Source organism: Cryptomeria japonica, chromosome 6 (genome assembly GCF_030272615.1).
Source record: "Cryptomeria japonica chromosome 6, Sugi_1.0, whole genome shotgun sequence".
In the NCBI taxonomy this organism is placed as follows: domain Eukaryota; kingdom Viridiplantae; phylum Streptophyta; class Pinopsida; order Cupressales; family Cupressaceae; genus Cryptomeria; species Cryptomeria japonica.
Genome location: NC_081410.1, coordinates 136,991,961 through 137,014,578, shown reverse-complemented (window position 1 = coordinate 137,014,578; position 22,618 = coordinate 136,991,961). Strand labels below are relative to the sequence as shown.

Here is a 22,618-nt window from a genome sequence, read left to right as displayed (position 1 = left end):
AAAGGCCGATAAAATCCCCCAATCTGGTGCATGAAACATTAAAATCATAAAGCGCTTGAAGTAAATTCGCCTTTATCAAACTATTCAAAGTTTTCTTGTTTCCACGTTTTTGCACCAGCAAATACCTGAAAAAACCCCGAAATAAGTTTTAAAGTTCTCAGATTATCAGAGTTCGGCGTTTCGGAGGGGAAAACAAAGTCGTTTTGCTTATAATCTCGAAATAGTTTCTTTTTTTTTTGCCGACAATAATACCAAAAATTGTTTCTACATTTTGACATTTGGAAAGGGAAAAATAAAGTTCAGTGTCTTTTAAAGTAAACACGTTTGTTTCTTGATAGAGCCAATAAAAATGCCAAGACAAACTAATTAAAGCCGTTTTTCCTTTAGCCGAAAATATCACCGGATTTTACCTTGATCGAATTTGGTGGCATTTTAAAAGAGAAAAAAGAAAACATAAGCCTTTAGAGTTCGGCATTTTGAAGTAAAAATGTTTTTGATAAGGCTGATGATGAGGTGACCAAAACTCAAGAGCCAACATCAAATTCATATACATGGTGATAGAGGCATTTCCAAATTAATAAAGAGGAAATCAGAATTCATTAACATTCGTCTTCTAGAAATGAGAGTTTTATGGTATTCATTTGTGTGTTTAAGATCCCCCCCCCCCCCAACCATGCTAAAAGTTTTCTTTGTCTTTTCATGTCCGAGGCACGGAATGATTGAATGATGGTAAAGGAAGACATCTTAGCAGTTTGCAAAGCCGAAGATAGAACAAGAAAGGGAGGATAAGCAAGGGCCCCTACCACCACTCTCAGCAACAAGTTGAGAGCTAAGGCAAGGGATTGAAGGAAGAGTCATAGAGCAAGGTGTTGATTGGTGTTGTTTCCAAAATTCTGAAAGGCATTAGCAGAACACATAGAATGCTACAGGAGTATGCAGAATTAGACGTGAAAAGCTGGAAATAATAGAAAATTGATTTGTTTGTAAAAGCAATTGCTTTATTGTAAGATAACTACTTGTGGGCCCAATTTAATGCAATTCAAAAAGGGGGACACAAGTTAGTTATTTCCCAGCTACAAGGATTCACCTTTTTGTGCTTCGAGCCCAGTGAAACTCTGTCCTCTAGTAGGATTAGTGAAAACAGTTGCGGGTAGCTAAAAAGGTAGTTGGAGGTGGTTGAATTTATTAACCAGAAAGATGTCAGAGCTTCTAGAAGGCAACTCACAGCCATTGGATGGGTTTAACCCTAGCCATTGATCCAAAATCTAAAATCTATAAAAGGCTAGTGCCTCTCTCATTGCAAAGGGTTAGAGGGTTAGAAAGTTAGATAGTTAGGACTTTTTACAAACTAGGAGTAGAAGTAGAATAGAGTAGAAATGGCTACACAAAAATTGTTGTAATGGCAATTGAAACAAGTAAATAAACATTGAAGCATGGTGTTTGTCATTTGTTTTCTTTTATCGACATGGTTTCTTTTCATCTAATTAGCTAATTAGAGTTCAGTGATCTTAATGGTGAATTGTGAAGGCATTTGATTTGATTTCAGGTCCATACCATTGGAGGCCTGTTGACTGTAAGTCTCTGTGCATGGTTAGTCTGAACCCAATATTGTTCTTAGTTCAACTGTGAGTGTTTGTCTCAGACTACGCCAGAATTGGGTGTCTGAATGAATATCCATAGTCTAAAAACCCTTTATTCCCTTGGAGCTTGCACTATTCCTATGGAGTTGTGAGTATATCTCTGGCTAAGCATGAACTAGTTTATTTGAAATTTGTCTACCCACAGCACCAACTATTACTATCATTATCCTTAGGACCTCTAAACCCTAATCTTTTTGTTATTTATTTCCCCAGTTTGAGAGTCAAAGCATCGCCAACTTGTAGCATTCATAAGTCCCCTTATGTTTACCAGCAATACACATCAACCACTAAGTTATCCTAAGCAAGTCAAGTCTTGACAGTTGGAACCTTGAGGTTATCCCCTTTGATCATTCAGAACAGCATTAGGGATTTCCTTATTCATGAGAGGATAGGATACACTCGGCATTCTATTTTGTGTTGACCGAAAGCTAAAGCAGCAACTGTTGTTTGTAACTAGGTAAATATGGGTTCGGATTGCCTTAAGGCAACATCCGAACCCATTTAGGACTGGGTCCTATCCTAAAGGGGTAACGTGCCCCAAGATTGAGCCCAGTCCTATACTTCCACGCCACCCTAAATACTCCACGCCACAATAAATAAATTGGCGCCAAAAGAAGGAGGCCGACTTGGATATTAATAAAGGCTAAGGACTCATATAAATAAACTCATCTTGCAAATACAATTCAATCATTCATGTATTCAATGAATTAGCTCTGCAAGTAAAAGGTGCGAATTTACACAAGGATTGTGCGAACTTGTCTAGGATTGTGCGAACTTGTCCAAGAGGACATAGGCCCTTTTTGGTGCACACTTGAAGAGCTCAGAAGTGCAGATCTGTCATACAAAATGGATCAAATCTGAAAAGGAAGCCAAGTATTGTATTTGTGATATTAAGAGAGAATATATAATCTGACCTGTGGGTCTTTAATGTTGGGTTTTTCCCAGGGTATTTGTGTTTGTCTCTTGTTTACTTCATTTCTGAGTTTACTGAATTATGATTTACTCTGATTAACAAACTAGGGCATAATTAAAAGACATAAATCTGATTACTGATCTAGGGCACAAAATTACAGCAACAACAATTTTCGCACATCAATAGAACTCGCTTGAAGTTTCAAACTTGTTAAGGGGCAATTCTATCGAAGTCATTGATGTGTATAGTCTCTGTCATTACCTTGGAAGAAGGAAACCACAAGTCCTTGTGAGATGGCATCCTAAAGCATTGTAAATGGATTCATGTCTTGCCACATTCATATGAACTTTTTCTTGAACTAGGGACTCATTGGCAAAAATCTACAGAGGGAGATAGCAACGATCATGTCCTAGGATTAATTAGTCTTACCATTGGCGACCACATAAGGTGGTCTTTATCACACATTAAGTGCCTTTGTACTCCTTAGACCACATTATGAAAAATGTGTGCAGGTCTCAAGTAATCTCCATTCCCAGGTGATCTCACTCTGGACGTACTTCTTCTCCTTGATGTTCATGAAAATCATTTGTATGACAATGATATTGAAGAGGCACTTGCTTATTGGGAAAGTCTGAAATGTTTTGATAACAATTCTTAGAGATTAGTTGCTAGGAAAGATAAAGCAGGTATGGACCTAGTCAATTTGATAGAAAAGAAACATACAATGTAAACCAAAATTAATAATTAAGCTCAGCAATTCACTCATAATTTTAACTCCTTGATTTATCAAAAGGTTCAAACAAAATTTAGGATGGAGTTATATATTGTCTTGATATCAAGCATATAATGCAAAATTTATTTTGAAACAATAGTTTTTGGAACTTGATTAGGCATTCACACAATGATTTTAAGCCATATAAACAAAACTAAGGTCTCTAATAAAAATAGCTACAAAGATGGAGAGATGAGAAAAAGTGGCTAGACAAGGTATCAGCAAAAGTTGGCATGTTCTATTCATAGTACATACAATCAATTTCCTTCACAATCATCGGAAGCTGCAATGTCTAAACTCCTTGCAAAACAAACACAATTGAATTAAGGTGAAATTCACAAAAAGTCTTTTTTGGGAAAGGAAGTTGTAATAAGAGTAAAGGCAGTGGTAAACAATTACAAGATTTTGGGGTTGGCAGAAGTTGAATTTCTTTTTCTTCTTACTGCCCCTTGTTCTTGGCAAGGGCCTCTTCTAGTAGAATCATGGATGATCAGGGGAGGCTACACAAATTTGAGGCATACAATTCTGTTGGCATTATGAATTTTCCTTAGCGGATAAGATGCAGAACTGCTTTTCACAGAGATACCACTCCACTCAATTTGGATATATTGCAACTTTTAAACAAGATTTGTCTTTGATTGTCCAAACAACGCTTAAATGGTTCCAGGAGGATGTGAATTATTTCCCATTGGGGTGCAGGCAAGGGTGCTTTCTTCCCTTGCCTATGTGAGGATCCTATAATCCTAGTGCTCAGCTTATGCAACACATTTGTTCTTTGGAATAATTTCAAATGCATTTATTTAAGAAAGAAAAAGAAAAATGTCATAAACAAGGATTTGTAAGCTCTAAGTGCAGAAATAGAGTAACCAGTATTCTCAAACGTAAAGTAAGAAAACAAGAAATAGGATTAACCAATGCTGTTTTTGATGATATTGAGGAAAACATCACTGATGAGAGAGGAAAGAGTGACATCACCACAATGAATCTGATGAATATATGCTTTTCCCCATTGCAATTGTTCATACGACCTTCAGACAAGGAATGGTAGAGACAATACCCAGAATGGAAGGTCATTGATGTGAACTTCTCATATTTAAAAGAATTCTATCTCAACGTAGATGATTGAAACTTAATACGAGCACTTACATTTCAAGATCTGCTGGAAAAAAGAAAAAAAACAAAGAAGACATGGATGCATAGCAAGCACCTAGGTGGATGATAGTGTACCAATATCCAGTCTTTGTATTACAATGTTATCAGTATATCTTGTTATTATCAATAAAATTTGAAATTTGCCACTTAGGGTGTAACTTTCCTCTTACACGTGAAGTATAATTCCATGATTCTATACAGATACTCTGAAAATTATGAAATGTTATATTTGTCATCTACTGACTGTCTCGTGTATGGTTAATGCACTAAAGATTATTTAACTTAAACCAATCATGATAAATGGACTTGATAGGAAATTAAGCTCATTTCACATAGAGTCTACATAGCAATCAAACAAGAACACTGCATGCTAAAATATACCTTTAACAGATTAACAAGTCTAGGCTGAAGATTATCTTGCAATCGATCTCGTCGATGCAGTCGCTCGGGATCCAAACCACAAAGTCCAAGCTTTCTGGGTTCCTCCACACACTGTACTGGCAAGGCACAGAGTGAAGTAATCTTGACTGAAGTAAACTTATCAGAGGATTCAAAGATTGATACTCTGATAGGAATTTTGTATATCATGCATTAAAATCGAACTCACCTGATATTTGAAATCATGGCAGGTGAATAATATCCGGGTACTTCCTAGACCCTGCACCATATCACAAAACAATATCATTTAACAGCAACCTTAAAAGAAAACAAAATGTGCAACATCCAATCCCACAAGCAATTGCAGTGCTTGATGAAGGGTAAAAAATCAAGGTTATAAAAACATTCAAATAAACTGAACAATTATTTTAATTAAGATTTACTTTGTTCATTGTAGCATCTCACTTTTCATCAGGTTAAAATGCATATATTGGGTTACGTGAGCTAATATTAAGGGCATGCAAATTGTAAAAGGAGGCAAATAGAATACATTTAACACATTAAGCAAAGACAGCTACAGTGTAAGAGAACACAACACAGGAAAAATCATGACTGACATAGCTAAACAATCTGATAGGAAAGATGTGCTGAGGAAGAAACAAAATCTATGGAGATCTAATCTTAGCCTAAGGTGCTGATTCATGTACAAGGTCGAGTATGGATGCAGGTTCACAAAATTCAATCGAACTCAACAATTATTTTAATTTAGATTTTCCTGGCTCAGTGTAGCATCTCAGTTTTCATCAGGTTAAATGCACATACTGGGTCATGCGAGATAATATTAAGCACAAGCAAATTGTAAACGGAAGCAAATAAAATACATTTAACACAATAGGCAAAATGAACTGCAGTGTAAGAGAATGCAAAACAGGAAAAATCATGTTAGGCATTGCTAGACAATCCTAGAGGGAAGATGTTCTATGGAAGAAACCAAACCTATGGAGATCTAATCTTGGCCTAAGTTGTCGTTTTCTGTACAAGTTCAGGGATGGGTTCACCAGTACAACAGAATTGTTTTCCTGGGCTTGAGCATACTATATATACATCAAACATTAAAAACACATAAATATGATATTATTTAATGTATCAATTAAAATTTAAATATAACAGAATATTATATATATGTATACATATTATATATATAATAATGAATATATATTTATTGGGGGTGATTGTGATAGTCAGGCATGCAGTTTTGAAATACTGTGGGCAATCTTGATTTTTATAGGGGCCACACATTAGCAAGCAAAGGCATTCACTAAGTGGGCTCAAATAACCAGACAATTTAAGGGGCAAATTCATTCCAGCAAACTTCAAGTTAAACTTAAGTTGTTCGTTCAAAGTCAGTGAATACATATATGAGGTAAAGCACAAGGCTGTAGCCAAAGCATTAGTCTCTAAAAGAAATATAACACAAATGTTTGTAAAATCCATTCATGGCAGTCCACCATAGCTTAAACGAAATATTTCCATTCAATATGTATTTAGAGGATATTGCTTCAAAGATGGACCTATTTAACATAATGATTAAGCCCACAATGATATATGCGTCTAATCTTTGTGGCCCAAGCTTGGGATCTTGTGAATAGGCTTAGGTTAAATGTTTCCAATGATCATGCTTCAGCATATGATCCAGAGCAAATAGATAGTTCCTTGGTACTTTATAGAAGAAGAATGTTTTGTCCAACCCCTTCATCTCAAGAGTATCTTCAAATTCATTTGATTCATACATAAGCTTTAGATCCATTGGTGCTTGTAATGTTCCCTGTTGGGGCATACCTGATTTTTGCCCAAAAGTAACAATTCCAACAATACAATTTATTTACAAACAGCATTCTATAACTAAATCATATAATAGCTATTGAACTTAAAGAAAATAAATTATTAACATTGATGAAATGATGATTAGTATCACCTATTGGGATCTATTCTATAGTTTCACTTGCAACAATCGACCATACTAGGGATCAGAGGGGAACACATGACAGAGCACCTACAAACTGTTCGCGACAACTAAGCCCAAGGGCATGAAACATCCAACCAAGACAATTCGACCCCTTGGCCCACAAGTGGCAGGACCTCCCGTCCATCCAACTTGGGGTGGTGTACTTACATTGTGGAAACCAGTCTTCTGCCTCTGCCTAGCATGTTTCCTTACCAACCTCATGCATGATAGCTTGTACGAAGATAAATTGATTATTTTATTAACTCTAAGAATTTAGATGGATTTAATAGTTCAAATTGATAAATAAATCCAATATCCATAAGAGATATAATAGACAATAGATATGACTACTCTTTCATACCAAATACTTGCTTAAATCAAAGGCTGCTTTCCCAGTATGCAGATTATGTAATACATGAAAGCTAGTCGGATTCGATGCTTTTTCTCCAAATGAAGTTCTTCTATATATATGAAAGATCCCAAATGGATCCTTTTGCTGTTGCTGCTGAAAATTCTTAATTAAACATACTATATTTTTGTAATTTTCTGGTCATCTTATAGAATAGACAGAAGTTGCAGAAAGGGATTGTTTCTTTTTGGGTTTTGATGCTATAAGTAAAGTAATTGATAAATAGCAACAACTGTGAAATAAAACAGTAAACAATGTTCATATGTAAGAACACTTAAGCAATCTGAAAATACTGCAAATCATACCAAGCAAATAACCTAGTTTTGTATTCAGCAAGAATCCATACATTTATTTGGAGCTGTTCTCAATCTGGATTGATGCCAGATGGAGGAATATTACTGGCAACGAACAAATAAGACCAAATAAGCTGAATACAACCCTTCAAGCCAACATATAAACAAGACGTGGTTGCAAAGGAGGCGTGGAAGCTGCTGCAAATCACGTGCCAGCTGAAATAGACCAGCCACCCTGTTGAAACCCCCAATATGCACGCTGAATCTTCAGGCCAAGAAGAGGTGTCTTCTACCTCTGACAATCTCTGTGCAATCCTGGATAAATCCATTGTCAACTCCTGCTGAGGGCTACGTCCCAGCAAGTTCAGACCTGGGATTTATGTCCCAGACCAAAATCACTCTTCCAGAGCAATTCCCAAATTCGCAAGTTTCAAAATGATCAAAAAATGCTATCAATTAGATTTTCATCTCCTTATAACTCCTCTCCCTATGCAAGTCGAACCCTAAAGAATAATAAAGCTTGAGCTTTATAATTAAAGTGACACTTTCCCAATTATGGCGTCAAACTATAGAAAAATATCACTTTATTGCGAATAAATAGCTTCAAGCATCCAAAAAGACTCCGGGAGGTGAGAATCATGTAGCAAAGTTCAAGACCTTTCCAACGAGCTATAACACATAGGCATATCAAACCAGATGAAGCCAAAAACCCCTTATTACTCCGAAATGGCTATATACATAGCTTTATTTTAATTTATTTAATCGCTAACTTAGGAAATATTTAAATATATTAAAATATTTCCATAGATCCAATAATAGCCCAAAATAACCAACCAAACATGAATCTGACTTTGTCACCTGTCTGTGACTGATGCCGGACAAGATGGGCCAACTAGTAGTCCCATCCCTAAAATCTAGCGATACTCCTAGAAACTAGGAAACACACCAATCTTCCTGAAATTGAAACCATGGTATGGTCCCGTGGAACCACAAATATGGAAACTGCCACAACCTCCTAAAAAGTAGGGAATCGCCCTAAAAAGTAGGAACCTCTCTCCAAACACCTGTAACTGCTCAAAAGGATCCTGCTCTACTCCTTGGTCCCCCAGGTGGTCATTCAGTCAACTACCAGTTCTCCCTAAAAAATAGGAATTGTCGTTTGAAGGTCCAAAATGGCTCACAGAGCCCCTGCAAAGCTCCATGACCCTCAGAATGAGTCCCCTAACCATGTCATTGACCTACGGGAACTCGAATGGTAGGTCAACCCCTGCTCATCTCATGTCACCTAGAAAAGGGGACATTACAAACCTATTTGGATCTATTCTATAGTTTCACTTGCAACAATTGACCATACTAGGGATCGGAGGGGAACGCATGACAGAGCACCTACAAACTGTTCGCGACAACTAAGCCCAAGGGCATGAAACGTCCAACCAAGACAATTCGACCCCTTGGCCCACAAGTGGCAGGACCTCCCATCCATCCAACTTGGGGTGGTGTACTTACATTGTGGAAACCAGTCTTCTGCCTCTGCCTAGCATGTTTCCTTACCAACCTCATGCATGATAGCTTGTACGAAGATAAATTGATTAGTTTATTAACTCTAAGAATTTAGATGGATTTAATAGTTCAAATTGATAAATCAATCCAATATCCATAAGTGATATAATAGACAATAGATATGACTACTCTTTCATACCAAATACTTGCTTAAATCAAAGGCTGCTTTCCCAGTATGCAGATTATGTAATAAATGAAAACTAGTCTGATTCGATGCTTTTTCTCCAAATGAAGTTCTTCCATATATAGCCCTCAAAGAGGATGAATATTTACCTCTCTTGCCTCTTCCCCAAATGAGGTATCTTCTCTAAATTAATCGCTGCCTCATTTAACTGATCCCACATGCCTCTTCATCCATTGTAGTTGTTGGTAATCGATGTGTTCCAGGATTTGTTAAAGACTAATAGATTGCCGATCCTATGTAGAGGCTCTTTGTTCAAACAAGGGAAAGAGAATCATGGGATGATTAATTCCTTTATTGAGCTTCAATATCAGAGAAAATTGTGAAGTCTTATTAATAAGACAATTTTCTAAGCAACAGTAATATATAAATATATATGTAGGTATATATATATGTATGTATATACATATATACATACATACATACATACATACATATACATTATATACATACATACATACATACATACATACATATACATACATACATGTATGTATGTATATATATAATGTATATGTATATATATATATATATATATATATACATACACATGCATACAAATATATATGTTCAACACATCAAAATGAACAAAAATAAAAAAATGGCTCTGCAAATTTCTTCGGAAGATGTGAAAAAGAGGGAGCAAATAAACAAAAAGGACAGATCTAATTCCCCCGAGCAGGAAGAAGCAAGAATTACAAACAATTGTTATCCCTGAAGAAACAAGCAATGATGCAAAATTATTTGAGGAATTGGCTGTTGTATGTCGGTTTATTGGACCTAGGGCAAGCAAGGAAAACATCAAAAGATGGACAGCGGACAATTGGAGAGTACAAACAGTAGTTAAATTCTTTCCCAAAGGTTTTTTCATAGTTGTATTCACAGAAGCAGAGGAAAGTGAAATTTTTTTTTAGGATGGGATATGGTTCATGGATGATTTACCATTATATATGTAGATATGATCTGAAAATTTTAATCTGGCAGCACTTCATCCATATGATAGGGCGGTTTGGATAAGATTGTACAATTTACCTCTTGAATATAGGTTGGAGGAAAATTTAGAGAGAATAGGGCGATCATTGGGAACAAGCAAGATGAGTTTAACTCGTTGAACATGTAGTTGAATTCTACACACACCAATCGTAATGGCCACAAATTGTATGTTCCCAATCAAGTAATCTAGTGGAATAGAGTTAATACTTTTGTGCTCAAAAGGTGTTAAAATTTCATGCTTATTCATTACAAAAGTGAAAAATTTAAAAAAAATCATTTCAGGACATTATAGAGCCAAAAACCCTTGAGATCAAATTCAAAGGATTTTACATCTAGAATCCTTTCGAAGCCTTTATATCAGAAGAAATTTACATGAAAATGCCCAAAACAGTGATTAAATCCAAAAGCAGGAGCAAAATGTGGCTCGAATATAAAATCATTATAGCACCTCTAAGTAATTTGGAGAATACTCATGTTTGAAATCAGAATATTCTCAATTAAATATACATCTTGAGTCCAACAATCCCAATGTTAATTGGTCATAGTATGTCTAGGAATGACAAGTATCAAAGCCATAGTGTTAGACTAAGAAGGTGATCCAAGTTGTTTGATTGCAATCTTCCTTAGATCATGTGTAAGTGTGCCATGTGGAATATAGACAAGGTGAGAGTGAAATATGTCTTCATTTTTCCCATTATTGTTCAATTAATAAAGCATGGGCATAGCAAAAGGTGTGATGAGTCATGACTATGTCATTCCATACCCCAAATTTTTTTGTGTTAAGATTTAGTAATGTGTGCGTAAGGGAGCTAATGAGCAGAATGGAACCACATGTCAAGTGGGTCCTAACATTACTTGTGTGACTAATAAAGGCATGAAAGACAAAATCCAAATTGAGTAAACCCTTATTTGAATGCTTTTCACATCCAACAAGACTTTGAAAAGGAAATAGAGTTCCAAACAAGTTTTTAGCACCATGTCTCGTGGACTTAGCTAGAATCTTAAACTTAATTATAATTTTTTGGAGCCTAGATTTATCCAACTCAAAGCCTTGTTTATACACAATACCTTGAGTCTTCAAAGTAAACCAACGAGTGGCATTTGGCTCACAAGCTAGGTATAAACTTGACGATTATCCAAAAGTCAATTAAATGGATTATTTTAGAGCACGGTATACTTTAATGGTCAAACTAGTGAATTTTTCTGCTGGATAAACCAATGAAGGTATTAATCTACCTTTTTATATTTTAGTTAACGAAAATGAAAAAATCTAGTCTAGTCATTGGTATCCTAATTGTAGTGTTACAATGTTCAATGCAAGAAAAGTTTGATGGGGGGCATATTATGCTCCTAATTGTAAACATCATATGCATGGATGGTTATGGCATAGCCTAAGTGTGGGATGCATAGTCTTTTTCTTTTTAGTCGAGTAGCACTTTCCACATTCTAGTAGCTAACCTCACTAGGTCTATATACAGGCCTAATTTAGCTATAAATAGGGATTAGATAGGGATTAGATATTCGTTTAGAAATTAACAATCATATAAATTCATCTAAGGTTTCAGCGTTTCAGAGTTTGCCCTCAAAAATGGCACAACTTTCTAATTATATTATAAATTTTGTGCTTTGGCCCTACAACTTGGCATACCTCGACTACATTTCATGCACATGTGAATCCTATTCCTTCATTTTGTGAGTGTTTCGAATTTCCTGTGTTTGACAAGCCACTTTATGATCAAAAGATAATTTTGAAAAGACTCTGCGATCAGAAATGGGCATATCCAACAAAAGGAAAAGAAATGGCTTTGATATTGTGGAATTTGTGTTTGGTGAACCTTTGTTGGAGGGATTGTTAAAACTTAAAGACAATAAAAACCTAAAATCCATTAGCTAGTTTGGATGAGATAAACCTCTTGCCAGTTATATCCGTCCAACCATTGCTAAGGCCAAGGCAGGCATTACAGTCATTTATGGGGCCAAGAAAGACACGTGCCTCTCGGATATTATCAATACAGATTCATAATGTCAATTTCATAGACTTCTACATTAAAGTGGTACTTACCTAAATCCATTTTTCTTTATGATATCTTCTAAGCCTTTTGTTTCTGATATAAAATTGATAGAAGTACAACGTGTGCTTGGAGAAGATGTTTTCAGATAAAGCTAGTTGATCTGCGAGAGCTCCAGAACTATATGAGGTCAGATTGCCTCCTTGGATTTTACATGGCGATGTAGTTGAAGAAGTTTGTACTACCTGATCCCTCTCCAAATTTTAACCTTTCAAGTTTCTTATGATCATTTTAATTTAAATGCCTCCATTATCAATAATTTATCTTGCTACTTTTTTTATCTGGTATAATGCATATACTCTATTGTAACTCGATGTACTATTGATTCCTATTGACCTACTTTGGTCACTCCAAAGTTCCAAACATTAATAATCTCTCTTCTTTCTATCTGTTGTTGGTGGATTTTGGAGGACTAACTCCTCAGTGTGAGAAGCCTTCTATACTAGATTTCAGATAACAAGTAATGCTTCCTAATATTAGCACAATTGGACTTTGTTTGTGCATTTATACACCCCATGATACAAAACAAATAAGCACAGAAGGAAAATAATGGTTTAGCATTCATGCACTTTAACCTTCAACTGTAGAACAAACATTTGGAAAAAAGCAATTTAAAGGTCGCTAGGCTTTTCATAATGTAGTCCCAACACTTTATAGCCATAAGTCTCAAGCCTACCAATACCTAAAAGTTAAAACTATTTGAAACTTATGCCTAATTGATTATTTGATGTACATTCTGTTACTTGTTTCTTAATTTGATATGATATTTGTCCATTTGGAGTGCATGTCACTAGTTTCTAGTAAAATCAAAAACTCCCAACATTAATTTAAAATTCAGGATCTTGTGCATCTCTTCATTTGTTGAATTCCTTGCTAAGGTTTGGTGCAAGATTTTTGCCGGTGTTATAGTTAAATTTGATTCTTTACTTGCTGAGTTGTTGTCAAGTCCATATCTAGTGAGCATACCTTACTGAAAGGTCCAGAGCAGTTCTTGCAGTGCCTAAAATTTCAACCATTGAAATTATAATTTCTCTTTCACTTGTGTCTGTTGCAATCATAATATTTAAGGTAGGTTGCAAATGATGACGAAAGAAAAATATCCATAGCATTAATATCATCCCACCTATTCGGCCTTATGTAAAACCCAAGGCATATTGTGAGAATCAAAACTCATCAAACAGGGTTTGTTTATTAAAATCAATAATATTGGCAGTTGAAATCTTCTTAAATTTGTAAATAGTTGAAAAAAAACTGTTAAAAATTGGTTAGACAATATTCCATAATATTTTGTCATTTTGATCATTTTCCTCAATCCTATGTTGTTCAGGTTAGTTTCACTTATCCATGTATCGATTATCGGTTGATCAACTCTGAGTCTTCTGATCACTGAGTCTCATTTCAATCTTTATCATTTTCTTGATGGAGAATACCAAATAAGTTTTAGAATGCTTATAGGTTCTTACATTGATAAGAATGTACAAAGCCTTACTCTTCCAAAGTATATAAAAATGTGATCCTAATATACAATGCCCATGCTTTCTTAGACCGTTCATGAAATATCCAGACACATTTTACAGATGATTTGTCCATTGGAAAGCATTCTTAATATTAAGGATTTTACCTATCATATTCCTTTTTTTCTTCTTTACATGATATAAAATAGTCAAGATGTCTATTGTGGAACTTTCCGACGATAAAGTATAACAAGGATATCACAATGTGCACCTGATGAACAAAAATGTCCCAAAATAGTGGTGCCACAGAAGCAGTATGCCAGTTGTGCAGATGTAAGATATCAGGCTGCTTTCCAGATTTCACAAGATATTCCAGTGATGCACGGCAAAAATATGTAAACCTGAATTATTAGCATAAACCTAAGTTCAGAGCAGCATTCTACAAAATGAAGTTAATTATGCCTTTCAAAACAATTTAGATCGCCTACGACAATGACAGAAAGTTCTAGGAAAAACAACAAACAATTACTTTTGTAGTTGAAATCAAGGAACGCCATGTAGTTACTGTTAAACCAATAAAATAATAGATTGCAAATATTAACAACGTATATGCTGTGAAACTATTATCCTGTCTTTTTGAATAAGAAAAAGCTTAAAGGCAATTGCTGAATTTAATCCCTTCATTGAGATGCAGAAGTTTGCAGTTATAACTCTCAAACAAAATGCCTCTTCAACACTACATTCCATCCCTTCAAAGAGGAACTATGAACTTACATGGGAAAACTATATATCTACAGGTATTTTATGGCTATTACTTCCACTATCAATCCAAAAGAGAAGCTATTTAAAGATATCAAAGGTGTAAAATTTACCAACCCATATTACAAGGATTTAATCCAGAAATCACAAAGCTACATAAATGCACCTTACTATATTATAGGGCTTTGCTTTTCAACTAATCATATTAGTTTTGAATCAAAATCATACAGAGTAAACTTTCAAACACATGCCATCATGATCACAGAATGTCAACTGCTATGAAAAATGGGCATCAATGTGTCAACAAAAGCAATGGCACAAAGCATTAACAGTTTGAAATAAAAATAGGAGACAACAACTAAGAAGTAATCCCAGGACTAGGGTCACAAAATGCAGCAGACAATATTCACAAGTGTCCTATAAAAATTTGAAACAAAGGAGACATGCTATATCATCCCAAAAGATGAAAGTCTTAACAAGTTATTTGTTGCAACATTGTGCAGTAACTTACAGAAATACCCATGGTCTATGTTTAACTATAGCAAGGAACATATGCAGATCATATGTAATGTCCCTTCTTATAATTTTTTTGAAAATATATGATTTTTTGTCTTTTGGAAATAGGGAAACAAAAAATAATGAAAACTGAATTATGAGCTAAAACCCTAGATAAATTGTGACATAAAAAGAAGCTGAAACCCTAAGCAAATTGCATATAGTTTTCAAAAATAGAGATTTCTAGCTATGAACTTAAAACCCTACGCAGCACTAACAGTAAAACCTGGGCAAAAATCAGTAATTTTAAAGAAAAGACTTAGCAACAACAGATTAATGTTTGCAACATGTTTATCTAATACTTAACTATCTGATCCTGCAGCAGCGAACAACAACAGTTAATGGTAAATTTATAAGTAAGATTCAAGTGAGTAAGATTTTGATTGAAACATATATATTTCTTTTTGTATTATCAGATTTATAGGAAACTTAGAAAGAACAAATTCTAAGCTATGAATTTAGAATCCTATACTAATCTTCAACAGCAAAGTAGATTACTAAAATAATTGCAAATTTGGCAGATCCTAACACCACACATTCAGCTACAGCTAAAGCAAATTCCATACATCTTATGTAAGAGCAGTTAAAGTAGAAATCCAACTAATCTAAATGATTAAATTAAGGCTGTGGGATCAGCAGAAACCTACAAATCTGATTGCTCAGACATGAACACAGTCAACCACAATCAGCAATCGAGGGCACAGCAATAAACAAGTATTTGTAGATGTGGCACTGAATTACAATAAACATTTGCCCAATTGATGAAGACAAATCATTTGCTCGAATTGGCATCAAACTCAAATGAGGAATTTGGGGGTTTCACCCTCAATCCAATCCAAAAACTCACAGGGTATCCATCCTGTAGTTTATGCCACCAAGGGGTTTCGTCCTTGAGAGCTTGAACTTGAAATTTCATTCAAAAATAATGACATAAAAGATGCCAAAGGAGGGTTCTTGCTTTTGCCTTTATAGGCATCACAATTTGGGCTCTCAAATTAACTTTCCCTCCATAAAGAAAAATAAATAAATAGTGCTTAATAATAATTAAAATTTTGGTTTTGATAAAAAAATTCTAAACCTTCCTCATAGCTAGCTGCCAAAAACTTCCAGAGGATGCCAATTTTGTCAGATCTGCCCAAACCTAGGGCATCCACTGTGTTTGTGGATACGGTGTCGGGTTTCAATCTCCATTGTGGTGGCACTTGTACGCCTACGCCTTTGCTTTTGAGGAGTATCGCTTCCCAAACCAGAGATTGGGTGGTTCCTGTGTTGTGAACCCACAAACTGGTGTTGTAAATAGGGTTACAAGACGATGGGCACATTCCACACATTGGTTCTTCCTTTTGCCATAAGGATGATCGTCCACCTGTAGGGCTGCATGGGTATAGTTCGTGGGCAGATTGGGCAAGGATGGGTGGTCCTGTCGGCTCAAGCCCCAAGTTCCCTCATTCTTCTTAGACGATCCGACCTGCTTATGGCTCTCAGAAAGTGGTGTTGGAGGAAGATATTTTGCAGGAGGTAATAGATAATGTTGACTTCTTTGCTAAGCATGGATTGATAAGAAGATTCAGAGGGATCTGGCCAAGTTTGGCAGAGCTACACAAATCGATCTCTGAGACCTTGTGCCCCAATCTTGTGGGTGATTTACAAATATATCTTAGCGCATGAGGTTTTTTTGTTGTATCTTTTGACAATTTCAAGGATCACTGCACTATCTTGTGTGATTACCAATGGGACTGCAAAAAACATTTGCTTATGCTGAAACCTTGGCACCCCTCCTTCAACCCAGCTATGGAATCGTTCTTTGCAATTCCAATTTGGGTAAGACTGTCAAATCTACCTCTTCAATTTTGGTTTGATTCATGTTTTGAAGCCATTGGCAATTCCTTGATTAAATTTTTGGGAGTTTATGAGAGTTCTTCATATTATTTTCATACTATTTGCACACATACTAGTTTAGATCAACACTACCAAAGACCTCTTTGCTGAGACATCTATTAACACTAAAATGGGTGGTGGAATCACACTATTGACTATGAGGGCATCCCCTTCAGATGTTGTAGATGTTTCAATACTAGCCATATTGCTGCCCAATTTAGCAAACAAAAAATCAATAGTAAGGCTACTTAGTGGAAGGATGTTTCTCCTCATCATTACTCAGTGGAAAAAGTTGATTCGAATCTAAAAGGCAATAAAAGTGTTGAATCCAAAGGGGAAGGAAAGCAATCACCAAAGAAAGTACAATCTACACCAAGAAATTTTGTTGAACCACCAAATGAATCACAACACTTGTCGAGATCTTCAGTAGTCCCTGCTCTTGCTGAGGAGGACAGTGTTAAGGCTACCTTGAGTCTGATTAAGGGGAAGGCCAAGTCTGGCGAGAATTCTAGATCTTAGCCCCTTGATTGTCAAGATATTACCTCAAGGTCTTGTTGTGACCAAATCACACATCACCCCATTGCAAATGGGAACCTCCTACTCTTTAGGCCCTCTCGGTCTTTTGATATTGGTTTTTGGGTTTGGTCGCAACAATCTCGTTAGTCCTCTAAATTTGTAAGTGTGTGGAAGTCAATTTGATCAAGCCTATAGATCGTTTGAGCTAATTTGACCAAGTCTGGAGCATGTTTTGACTGATTTAGGGTTTCGGCCTTCAGACCTAGATTTTAGGGTTTTCCTTTAGGGTTTTGAAAAAACTGAGTGTTGCATTGGAATCAAGGCCCTTTAAGGAACCAACACGTGAAATTTGAGTGAATTTTGAGCATCTTTCTATTTTTAGAAAGTCCTTGTTTTTTAGGGATTTCATTGCATCCCGGATTGGTCTAATTTTGCCGAAAATCAAACTTACTATTTTTAGTAAGTTTCTATTTTTAGCAAGTGTCCCTGCATCCTGTCTTGCTCTAATGTTGACATCCTGAAGTAGTTTCTATTTTTGGAAAGTCTATTTGTGTCGGGTCCTTTGCAGGCAGACACTGAAGATTAGATGTTCATGATCATTCCTAAATCCGGAGAGTTGGAAAAGCAAGCTAAAATGATCAAAATTTGGCTAATTGTGGGTTCACCTTCTAGGAATGGAAAGCATCGGGAAATCACCTATCTGGAAAATCACCTCAGTTCCTAAAGTGGCATCTAGAAACACTCAAATTGGCAAAGTCAATTCGTCATGGAAAATGAAGAAAATTGAAAATTCCTTGACATATGGAATTTAGCGCCCAAAGAAGGAGGTCTAGCGCCAAAACAAGGATATCAAGGAAAGATAAAAATCATTAAAATTCCTTGCCAAGTAGGAAATAGCACCCAAGTGCCAAGTCTAGCGCTAAACAAAGGTTGTCAAGGAAAATGCTTAAAAGATGAAATGCGCCCAAGGAGATGGTAGGGCGCCAAACAGGGCTCCTCATGAAAAATGATGAAATTGCTAAATTTCGTGCCTAAGTGAATTTAGCGCCCAAAGGGAGTCAAGGGCGCCAACACAAGGATGGCATGGAAAATATGAAAAAGATGGAATTCCTTGGCATAAGTAAAGTAGCGCCCTGGGTGCAATGAAGGGCACTGAATGGGGATAGGCGTAAAAGAGGTCAAAAATGCTAGATTCCATCACTTACGTGAAATTGTACCCAAGGTAAGGAGTCTAGCATTAAAATGACCAAGTCAAGGAAAAAGTCAAAAATGATGAAATTCCTCCTTGATAGTGAAATGGCACCCATGCATAGAGAAGGGCGCCAGATCAAGGTGTTTGTGGAAAACTCACAAATTGCCAAATTCCTCCTCCAAGTGAAAACAACGCCCTAGTCAAGAGAAAGGCATTGAAATTAGTGTGTCAAGGAAAACTCAAAATTCAAAGAATTCCTCCTTGGCATGCAATTAGTGCCCAAGGAGATGTAATGGCGCCAAACAGTAGGAAGCATGGAAAAGGCTAGGAAAGACAAATTCCTCCATGATGAGGATTCAACACCCAAGTGTAGAAGAGGGGCTCCAAAATGACTAAGGTAAGGAAAAATGAGAAGCAAATGAAATTTCCTCCATCAAGGTCAAAATTCCATGCTTAGGTCAGAAAATCAAGAAATATTCCAAGGCAAAAAGTAAATTGAGGGTCAAGAATGGAATGAAAAAGCAGAAAATCCCCTTGGGAAAAATTTTTAAAAATCCAATTTTAGGCATCAAATCTCATCAAATTTTTTGCAGATTTGGACTCGTGAAACAATTCTCTCTCTCCTGGACCCAGGACATTAATTTTAAGAAAGTTCTTAAAAAATAGGAGATGGTGGAAAATTGTTGAAAATCTCCTCTAGAGCAAGGAAAACCAAAAAACTTCAAGAAAATTCCTACGAAGTCAAAGATTCTCTCTCTTGAAGGGCTAAGTTACTAGTACGTCACCTTTTTCGCCCAAATCCGGGTACGATACGTATCCGATTCAGATTCAACCTAGAATCCCTATGAATTCGGACAAGGTTTTGTTTTTTTCCTCCTAAAATGAATCCGCTTTTTGAGTCACGAATCCCAACGCATCCGCTGTAGACGTGGCAATTCCATTGGGTTTTTTTCACGAATCCACGTCGCACACGAATTTCAAGGGGTTTTTACTGACTTTTCACGGGATTTAATCACGTCGTATAAGTTTTAAACCCTAAAGCGAAGTTAAAAATGCAGTGAAAACGGCAGGCACCATTCCTTCGAGGCATAGTGAAAACCGAAAACCCATTCTTGCGATGGCGCGAGGGCATAGAGAAGGCACAACGACGACACAGAGAAGGCCAGAAGGCATGATGGGGGAAGACCAGAAGGCGTTACGGGAGCACGACAGGAGGCACGGTGGGAGGCACTACGAGAGATGGAACGACCATTCCTACCAGTGGCAACCATTCCTACCAGCAACGGCACGAGGGCTAAGGAGGTATGAAATAAAAAAAATTTAACTCTTTTAGACTTTTTCTATAGATTGTTAATTGTTTTCAAATGTTTGTTTATTTTAATTTGTTTGTTAAATGTTTATATTTAAAAACTAAAATCATATTTGTCTATTTTAATTTTTAATTTGTTTGTTTTTATTTAAAATCATATTGTAAAACTATTAGTCTATTTTCATATTTAAATATATATAAATAATAAAACTATTTTGGCATTTTGCTAATTAAAATATGAATATTCATATTTAAAATAATAGTAAATAGTAAATACAAATCAAAATTAAATATGATATTTAATGTTAATTTGTACTATTATTATTTAATTTATTTTAATTAGTTGTGTAATTTAGAAGTTTGTAAATATTTAAATGTTGTAATAGGTTACTTCCATAATTATAATAATTCACTTTCATTTTAAATTAAATTTAAATATTTAACATTTATAATCTATTGTTTAATATTAAATTTTAATAATTATTTTTTAATTTGTTAGAAATCATAATGGCAACGACTGCTAGCTCTATTCCTCAACGGACTTTCAAAACCAACCCAAATTCACCTTTATGGAAATATGTCAAAATAATAGACCAAGTAAAAGGTGGTGGAACATTTAATTGGATATGCAACTTTTGTAGTGTGAAAAAAACTAGCTCCTACAGTCGTGTCAAAGCCCATTTTTGTGCCATTCCCCAACAAGGAATCAAAGCATGTCTAGGAAAGGATGGAAATGGGATGTAACCTCAAGAAATAGCAGGATATATTAAGAGCAAGAGGAAGCAGATGCAAGAGTTGGTCGTGCCTCAAACCATCCTTTGTTGACAGGAAGAGGAAGTAGATCAAACAGGCCCCCTACTTCTCCATCTTATAGTAATTTTCCTGATATTGTGGTAGAGAGCCACCCATTCTTGGACCCAATTAGTGAAGAACCTGTTATTGTGAAGAGAAGCAGGGGACCATTAGAGAGAGCATTTCAGAATGATGCTAGAGAGATTGCAGATCAATCTGTTGGAAGATGTCTATATACAAACGGTTTGTCATTTAATGTGGTACGATCACCATATTGGCAGGATATGTTGAGAAAGGTAAATGAGGCTCCACAAGGGTACACAGGGCCTGGTTATGAGAAGGTGCGTAGCACCTTACTGGAAAAGGAGGTAAAAAACATAGACAATGCATTGGCTCCCATTAGAAATTCATGGAAACAAACAAGGGTGTCCATCATTTCAGATGGATGGAAGGATACCAAAAATCGGCCATTAATTAATGTAATTGCAGTGTGCCCTAAAGGGGCAATGTTTCTGAAAGTTGTGGATTGTGAGGGACAGATGAAGGATGCACAATTTATTGCTAACATCCTTATACAATGCATTCAGGATGTGGGACCTCAAAATGTTGTCCAAGTAATAACGGACAATGCAAAGAATTGTAGAGCTGCAGGTATGTTGATTGAGACATGGTTTGAACACATATTTTGGACACCTTGTGTTGTCCACTCTCTCAACCTCATGCTACAAAAGATGGGCAGGAAAATACATTGGATCAAACAAATTTATGCTGAGGCTGAAGAGATCCAAATGTTCATCACAAACCATAACTTGTCACAGGCCATTTTCAGATCATTTTCACAGTTGGAGTTGCTAAAGGTAATTGAAACACTTCAATTTTTAAAATCTACATTTCACTTTGGTAATCATTATTTTTATTTTTTTTAATCATGTCTTCTTTGTATTCTAAATTTTATTTTTAATTTTTGAATAGGTTGTCGAGACTTGATTTGCATCCAACACAATTGTCTTGAGGCGACTTGTGAAGGTGCGAGAGCCACTTGCTAGCATGGTAATTAGTCAAAGTTGGTCCCTATGGAGGCAATCCAATACTGAAAGGGCAACAAATGTAAAGCACATGATCCTAGATGACACTTGGTGGCATCGAGTGGAATATCTTTTGAGTTTCACGGAGCCCATCATGAGTATGATCCGTTATACTAACATGGATCACCCATGTTTGGGAGAGGTATATGATGGCATTGACTCGATGATTGAGAAAATGAAAGTCATCATCAATGCAAAAGAGCAAGATCCCGAAGAAACTTTCTTCAAAGAGGTTCAGTCAATTTGTGTTGAGCGGTGGAACAAAATGACCACCCCACTACATCTTCTTGCATTTGGATTGACTCCCAAATTTTATAGTGATGAAATGCTTGCTAAGCCATCAAGGGTACCACCATATAGAGATTCAAAAGTCAGTGAAGGGTGTAGGACAAAACTTACTAAACTCTTCCCCGATTCTGAAATGGAGGGTTTAATGACAAGTGAGTTTGCTGATTTTGTAGCCTCCAATGGTCAAAGTGTTTCCGCTCTCCGTGACAAGTCTAAGAAGGATGCTCATGCTTGGTGGTACCTCAATGGCCATACATCACCAAACCTTCAAACTCTTGCAATCAAAGTTTTATCGCAAGTAAGTTTCTTAATTTTTATTGCTCTCTAAATTTATATTTTTTACTATTTTATAATCCTCGCCCTCTCACTTTGTGTCAATTATTCAATAGGTTGCTAGTTCCTCTTCATCTGAGCAAAATTGGAGC

General features: G+C 36.0%; 1 protein-coding gene across 2 annotated transcripts in view; it reads right to left on the bottom strand.

Moving 5' to 3' along the window:
- Window positions 1–22,618, bottom strand: part of LOC131040517 (probable starch synthase 4, chloroplastic/amyloplastic) — a 224,678-nt gene that overhangs the window by 76,768 nt on the left and 125,292 nt on the right. For both annotated transcript variants that reach the window (XM_057973461.2, XM_057973462.2), the window contains exons 10-12: window positions 14,091–14,220; window positions 5,085–5,135; window positions 4,859–4,969 (exon numbers count right to left, since the gene is read on the bottom strand). In XM_057973461.2, the coding sequence (XP_057829444.1) occupies window positions 4,859–4,969; window positions 5,085–5,135; window positions 14,091–14,220 (292 nt within the window). The remainder of the gene's footprint in view (window positions 1–4,858; window positions 4,970–5,084; window positions 5,136–14,090; window positions 14,221–22,618) is intronic.